The following is a 7,873-nucleotide window of genomic DNA, read 5'->3' as shown; positions in this document are numbered from 1 at the left end:
TTTCTCCCCCCCCCCACACACACACCCCAGTGAAACACAGTCACACTGCAATCCCTTTTCCTCCACCTCTCCATCCTGTCAGGATTCTGGGCTCGTGCACACCCATCACCCAGTGTGTTTCAATTTTTTTTTAAAGAGAGATTTGTGCTTGTGTTTGCCAGAGACACAGAGAGAGAAACATCAACCCCAAGGGGAGATGGCCACGCCTCAATCCCTTCTCCTCCATTCTCTCCTGGGATTTTGAGCAGGCACGCACACATACCCATTGTGAGTTTCAAGCTGCTGGGTCCGGGATTCAAACCATGGTTAGCTACGTGAGAGTCCAGTGGCTTAAATACACCACCTGCTGGCCCCACAAAGTTTCTTTCTTTTTTTTTTTAAGATTTATTTATTTTTATTCATTCATTCATTTTAATTTGACCAGAGAGAGACAGAGAGAGAAGGAGGGAAAGTGAAAAAGCAAGCCCCCAGGTCTGGGACTTGAAAAACGGTGGTTGGCCATGTGGGAGTGTCCAGTACCTTAACCACCATGCCACCTGCTGGCTCCCCAGTGTGTTTCTTAAGTCCCCAGGGCCAGAACTACAATTCCTTCTCCAGAACTATTACAAAGAGACTTCTAAAAAATTATGCAAAGTGAAAGAAGCAGATCACAAAGACCACATCTTCCATGACCCCCATTTATAGGAATTACTTATACTAGGCAGACCTAGGAGGACAGGAGTATGAGTGGCTTAGGCATGAGGAACTTAGGGGACAACAGGGAGTGACTGGTAACGGATACAGGCATGCTTTGGAGAATGATGAAAATGTGCCAACACTGAGTGTGGTAATGGCTGTACAACCCTATGAGCATACTAAAAACCACTGAACTATACATTTCTGATGGGCGGACTATACTGCATAGGAATTATATTTCAAAAGGTTGTTTTAAAAATTCTACAGCAGAGGTGGATTTACAAAACTAACCAGACACTCACCTCCCGCTCCAGTTCATCCTCCTCTTCCAATAGATTGTATACTTGCTCTAAAAGCTGAACCCCCAGGCCCTGGATTACATCAGCTCGCAAGACCTCGACTAGTCTCCTGATCTTTTCAGAACCTGGCACAATAGCTAAAAAGCAATAATAAAGACAGGAAAAATAAACACTTCACCACTGTAGCAAGAACATAATTTTTTTTTAATCTTAGTATTCTTGGGACCAGCAGATGGCGTAATGGTTATGTTGCTGGACTCCCACGTAGTTGACTGTAGTTCAAGTCCCAGACCCGGCAGCTTGAAACTCACACCAGGTATGTGTGCACGCATGCCCAAAATCTTAAGAATGGAGAAGGGATTGCAGCATGGCCATCCCCCCTTTCTCACTTTCTGTCTCTTGGGGAAGCACAAGCGCCCTATAGCAAAAATTTCACTAAAAAATTTTTTATGAAACTTTTCAGGAATATACTGTCTGTTACACAAAACAAGATGTACCGTATATACATACATACATACATATGTGTATATGTATGTGTGTGTATATATATATATATATATATAGCTTATATATATCAAAATTAAATTAAAAACAAAATTTATATTCATTAGCCCCTTGGTTTGAAATATTTCTCCAATATCCAAATGAATTCCAGTTTGCTTAAAATAACTGATCACCTGAAGATAGCTCTTTGAAATGGAGTTCCTCTACCTCTTCTGCTACCTTCCCATGAAGTATCAACGTATCCCGATACTTCCGATGAAGTTTGAATTCTGATACTGGATTTGGTACTGGGAGATCTTCACAGCTCTCTTTAGAATCCAGTTTCAGGGTCTGAGTCATCATTTGTACCAAGTCATTCATTTCATTTGTATGACCTTTTCTGGAAAAAAATTAAAACAAAAACAAAATATAAAACAACAACAACAAAATTCTCCATGTTATTTCATTGGCTTAATGAGAATTTTTCATTAAAAATTAGATTTGGGGGCCAGCTCTGTAACATGCTACTTAAACGGTGCTGGATTCATATGGAAGATTGTGGATTTGGTTCCCTGGTCAACTACACACTGAGTATGGGTGCCCATGACCCTGGCTGGCTGGAAAGGCTGCAGGTGGTGGGGGAGACACAGTGTCAGACTGTACTGCGGGTGCTCTCTCTGTTGGTAGGGCACCACTGCATGAAGCTGGAGCTACATGGAAGGTCTGCCTCTCATCTTGGCTGGCTGGGAGGCTGAGGCAGGAGGATAATGGTGCGGCAAGATCTTGTTAAGGGTACCTCTTTCTCTCAGAAAAAAATTTTGAAAATATGTAAGATGAAAAACAATTTTTGGGCAATTCTACTTCCAAATGCCAAAGTAAGCATCTTTGCCAAAGTAAGACTGATCTTTCTATAACTAAAAACTCTCAAAAATACATGGGACTGGGGGAACCAACAGTTAGTGTAATGGCTATGTCGCTGGATTCCCACATAGTCGACCACGGTTCGCGTCCCGGACCCGGTGGCTTAGAACTCACGCCGGGTGCGTGTGTGTGCATGCCCAAGATCCCGAGAGGAGAATGGAGGAGAAGGGATTGTGGTGTGACCATCCCCCCTGGGGGGTGATTTCTCGTTTTCTGTTTCTATGTCTCTCTCTGTCTGTCTGGCGAGCGCACGCGCCCTATAGCAAAAACCTCTCAAAATAAATAAATAAATAAATAAATAAATAAATAAATAAATAAATACATGGGGCTGGCAGGTGGAGTGGTGGTTATGGTGCTAGACTCCCACATGGCTGACCATGGTTCAAGTACCGGACCTGGCAGGACTTTCCTGCTTTCCCTTTCGCTCGCTCTCTGGTCAAAATTTTAAAAAATAAAATTTTAAAAATTATTTCAAAAATATGGGAAGGCAATGGGGAATGATCAAAATCTGCAGCAATTTTTGGTGAGAGTTAACATCTGTTAGCCTACAAGCAGGCCACACGCAGCTTAATGTGAAAGAGAAAGTTCCACAGTCTTTCTGGCCTATAGAACCAAAGGACAGAGTTTAGGACAACCTGTGTCTCTAGAGGGAGGAATCTTGGAAAGAAGAGGGCCTGAAAGCAACGGTCCTAGACTATGTGAACGAATTCTGCCTAGCCTCTTCCAAGTAATGTAACCAGGCCCAAATAAAGAGCTCAAGAATATTTTATTTAAAGATATATGAAAATGATCCCCTCAATGAGACAAAAGCTGGAATATACCACACATTAGTTAAGAGAAACAAACTCAAAAGTGACATGAGTTATAGAATTACTTGATGAGGACATTAAAGCAGTTATAACTATTAGGTTGTCAGGAAAATCATGATGTATTTTTCTATGTTTCTATGCAAAAATGTATCATGACTTTCCAGATGATCCAATATATTTCATATGGCTAAGGTAGAAGAAAACATGAACATGTAAAGTCATAAAAGATATAAAAAAGACCCAATTAAAGTTCTAGGGATGAAAAATACAATTTCAGGGGCTAGGATTAGGCACTGTAGAAGAAAACGTTAGTAAACTCAAAGAGACAGCAAAAGAATCTATGAAAAATTAAACCAAGAAGGCGGAAAGAATGGATAGAGCACCAGTGAGTCACAGGGCAGCTTTAAACAGCCTAATACATATGAAATGGGATCCTCAAGACGGCAAAAGGAGGGCCCTCAAAAAATGTGAGGAAATAATGGCCAAGATTTTCCCAAAGCTAACGCAAACTAGAAACCCATAGATCTAAGACATTCTGTAAGAACTGAGTGAAAACCAGATGCGCTCACAGGGAAGAGATTTTGAGCTCTCAGATATATCACAACCCTTCACATGTCTCCATGGCAGTACTACAGGCCTGAATACTGGCAGGAAGGTACATTTAGGGTTACTTCACACACACGGTTTCTGAGAGAAAGAAAAACAAGAACTTACCCTTCCCTGGAATCTCCATCGGACTTATCAGTCGAACTTGTAGAAGAACTTAATTCATCCTCCGAAAAACAATGAATCAGTTTCTTTACCTATTAGTTTTTAGGAGAAAATTAAATTCCACATGACAACATGGCATCCTCCGAAAAACAATGAATCAGTTTCTTTTCCTATTAGTTTTTAGAGAAAATTAAATTCCACAGGACAACATAACCATAATGAACACATAAAACAGTCTTAGGTGCAACGACTAGGAACAATATGGTCCTAGGTGCAGTTTCACAGGAGAAACTAAATGGACATGAAATTGAGGTGACTTTATCCAATGATGTCCCAGTTCACCTGTGAAGCCCACAGGTCAAGCCTGAGCAACATCAAGGTGAAGTTTCACAAGGCCCTCGAGTCTCAGCTGTGAAGAAATTTCCTTTCCAATGGAGAAAGAATGGCAAGTTCTGGTGTTCCAATTCCCAAGCAGAGGGCTTGTCCCATAAGCAATTCTGGTATTTTATAAGGCTAGACCACGGCATGATGGTTAAGGTGGCTGGATCCCACATGGTTCAAGCTATTGGGTGCAAGTGGCTGCATGCCCAAAATCCCAAATGAGGGTGAGGAGGGGGAGAAGGGAGTGTGGCATGACCATTCCCATGGCAGTGCAGGGGGTGTTGGGGTGCCATCTCCCTCGTCCCTCCTTTCTCTCTCTCTCCTTCCTTCTTCTCTCTCTCCCTCTCTCTCCCTTTCTTCCTCTCTCCCTCCCTTCCTCCCCAATGAGAACATGCACCTTCTGACTAAAGTTAAAAAAAAAAAGAAAGAAATACTGGGATTATAAGCCAGATAAAATATTACTTAAATCAAGGCAGCTGTGGTTTGCTCATATGTGAGACTGTTAAGGTGCTCTGAAGAACTACCTGATATAATAATCTAGAAAAAATAATGAAAAGCTATTTGATGATGATGATGTGGATAGTAATGTCTTTTTCTTGACCAATATGTATGGTATTCCTTCTGGAAAAATAAACGTAATACAGTGTAAGGATATATGTGATTCAATGTAATATAAACAAGATTATGATAAGAATAAATAAAATTTTAAAAAAAGAACTACCTGATATAACCACACATAGCCTTCCTAACTTTGCGAAGTGGAGAGGCCGGTCCCAATTAGTGAAAAAACTAAGTAATACCATTAAAGAAACTATACCTTCATTATTTTCAAAGGGCAAGAAAAATCAATCTCACAGTATTATACAGACCTATAAACATGGGTTGGAAACCTTGAAACTCTCTATTTAGCCCCCAGTGATAACCCGGTATCAATCGCAGGTGAGAAGCTAAGTTACACTCACACAAACAGGAAACTGAGGAATGATTTGTGAGACCGAAATCTGGCCACACGGGTATACTTGTAACACGGCAAGGTAATCCAAGTGTTGCCTAGCAGGAGGCCCTGAGAGGTCTTGTTAATTTTAAAGACTGCCTGAGAAAAAAGTTTAACTAGGCTGCCAATTGTTCACAAGACTGCCTGAAAAATCCATTCTTTTAATGGGTCAAACATAATCCTCTTAATCATTTATTTATTTTGTTATAGGGCATGTGTACTCACTGGAGTGGGGGTGGAGCAGAGTGAGAAATCACCCCCAGCTGGGATGGCCACCCCACAATCCTTCCTCCATTCTCCTCTTGGGATTTTGGGTATGCACACACAGGTGCCCAGTGTGTTTTTCATCACCAGGTCCATGACTCAAACTGCGCAGTTGGCCATGTGGGAATTCAGTTCCACCATGCCACCACACCACCTAGTGGGCCCATTATTTTGTTAATGAGCGAGAGAGAGCAGGTGCATGAACATGCAAGAGGGAACAAGCGGGAACGCTGTCTCGATCCTTCCTGCCCCAACCCCCCGGTTGGCTGGGACCATAGCTGCAAACCACTAAGGCAGCCTAGATAGGTTAGGCTGAGAACCACACGTGGCCCTCTCATGAGGCCTCAGCCACAGCACAGTGGTGCCCTTCCACTTGCACCACCACAGCTGGGCCATTGCCTTTTACTCATCATTTACCAGTGAGTTCCTTTCTTTATCAAGAACGAAAAGGTGTAACTTAAGCTAGCCCTGACCCACAAATACATGGAGTTGACATTTTTGAGGTTGCGTCTGTCAGGCTTGCCAGGTATAGACGTGTCCGCCTTTTCCCTCAGGAGTGTGTGATGCACCTGAGCAACGCTGCAGTCAGAAGATAACCGTCGGGAAGGGATGAGCTGGTCGTCTTCCTTTGGTCTCCCTGATCCCACTGCACTCAGAGACCTCCTCACTGAAGGGCCTGAAAAAGTAAATACACTGAGCAGTCATTCGTGGAGGGGTAGCCTCAGTGGAAAAGGACCCTGTACTGAGTATGAAAGATACTCCAGAAAGGGCCAGTCCAGGAGTGACTCAGAGAGCATACTCATCATCACCCTGGTATCTGACACCTCAGTTCAAATCTTAGCTCTGGGTCTATCAGCTCTGTGACCTTGAGCTTCAGTTCCCTCAGCTGTGAAATAGGGATAATGCTGCCTATCTTTGGCAGTTACTGTAAATATGAAATGAGATAATGCCTTTAAGATGCTCAGGGCTGACAGGTGGTGTGAGCAAGTTGAGGCGCTGGACGCCCACATGGCCAACCCATGGTTTGAGTCCTGGACCTGGCAGCTTTCTCTATATTGGCTTACTCTCACTCTCTCTGTCTCTCTGGTGAGTGCATGTGTCCTACAGCAAATTAAAAAATAACAAATAAAATTAATTATTTTTTTAAATGTTAATCATACTGCTTGAGACATGGTGTGCATTCAATAAATGGAACCTGCCAGTATTGCCTTTGGATAGTAGAGAGGGGAATGACCACAGCTTCAGCCAGGGCTGCACCATTCCCTAGGCTTCTCTCTCTCTTCCTAAGATGAGAGTACTTCTCTGGTCAGCAAGGCCTAGACGTGGAAACAAGTTAAAACAGTTCATTTCTGGTCTGAAATCTCTCAGGGGTTACTGCCACTCAAAGCTCTGTTTTTAATATTGTCTTCCTCTGATAATTAGAGAAGTCTTCAACAACTCCATGGAAAATGTGTGTTATAAAAAAACTATGCATGGATTTCACAATATTTTGCACCAAAATAAATTTGCAATTTAATTCCTTTTTTCCATGAACTTTTAGAAGTCCCCTTGTATATATTCCAGATTGAAAAGCCTATGATAGGGACCAGCGGTTAGCGTAATGGCTATGTCGCTGGACTCCCACGTAGTCGACCGTGGTTCGAGTCCCGGACGCGGTGGCTTAAACTCACGACGGGAGCATGTGCGTGCGTGCCCAAGATCCCAAGAGGAGAATGGAGGAGAAGGGATTGCGGCATGGCCATACCCCCTGGGGGGTGATTTCCTGCTTTCTGTCTCTCTGTCTCTCTCTGTCTGTCTGGTGAGTGCATGTGCCCTATAGCAAAAATCTCTCCAAAAAATAAAAAAATAAAAGCCTATGATAGAGGGGCCAGCAGTTAGCGTAATGGCTATGTCACTGGACTCCCATGTAGTCGACAGCAGTTTGAGTCCTGGACTCGGTGGCTTAAACTCACGAACTCACACTGGGCACATATGCGTGAGTGCCCAAGATCCTGAGAGAAGAATAGAGGAGAAGGGATTACGGTGTGGCCATCACCCCAGGGGGTGATTTCTCACTTTCTGTCTCTCTGTCTCTGTCTTTCTGGCAAGCACATGTGTCCTATAGCAAAAACCTCTCTAAAAACAACCACAACAATAACAACAAAGGGCCAACAGGTGGCATAGTGGCTAAAGGTGCTGGATTCCCACATAGCCAACTGTGGTTCAAGTTCCAGACTTGGTGGCTTGCTTTCTCACTTTCCCTCTCTTTCTCTGTTTCTCTCTGATCAAACTAGAAAATAATAATAATAAAGTTAAATAAAATAATTCTTTAAAAAAAAAAGTAAACTTAAAAAACA

The 7,873-nt window shown here is 42.7% G+C and overlaps 1 protein-coding gene across 2 annotated transcripts in view; it reads right to left on the bottom strand.

Moving 5' to 3' along the window:
- NEK4 (NIMA related kinase 4) overlaps positions 1-7,873 on the bottom strand; it is a 35,049-nt gene that overhangs the window by 5,960 nt on the left and 21,216 nt on the right. For both annotated transcript variants that reach the window (XM_006169305.2, XM_006169306.2), the window contains exons 11-14: positions 6,107-6,213; positions 3,902-3,990; positions 1,652-1,857; positions 978-1,111 (exon numbers count right to left, since the gene is read on the bottom strand). In XM_006169305.2, the coding sequence (XP_006169367.1) occupies positions 978-1,111; positions 1,652-1,857; positions 3,902-3,990; positions 6,107-6,213 (536 nt within the window). The remainder of the gene's footprint in view (positions 1-977; positions 1,112-1,651; positions 1,858-3,901; positions 3,991-6,106; positions 6,214-7,873) is intronic.

The sequence above is a fragment of the Tupaia chinensis genome, unplaced genomic scaffold (genome assembly GCF_000334495.1).
Source record: "Tupaia chinensis unplaced genomic scaffold, TupChi_1.0 Scaffold147003_1, whole genome shotgun sequence".
Lineage (NCBI taxonomy): Eukaryota > Metazoa > Chordata > Mammalia > Scandentia > Tupaiidae > Tupaia > Tupaia belangeri.
The sequence above is the reverse complement of the archived record's forward strand: the minus strand, read 5'-3'. Positions and strand labels throughout refer to the sequence as shown.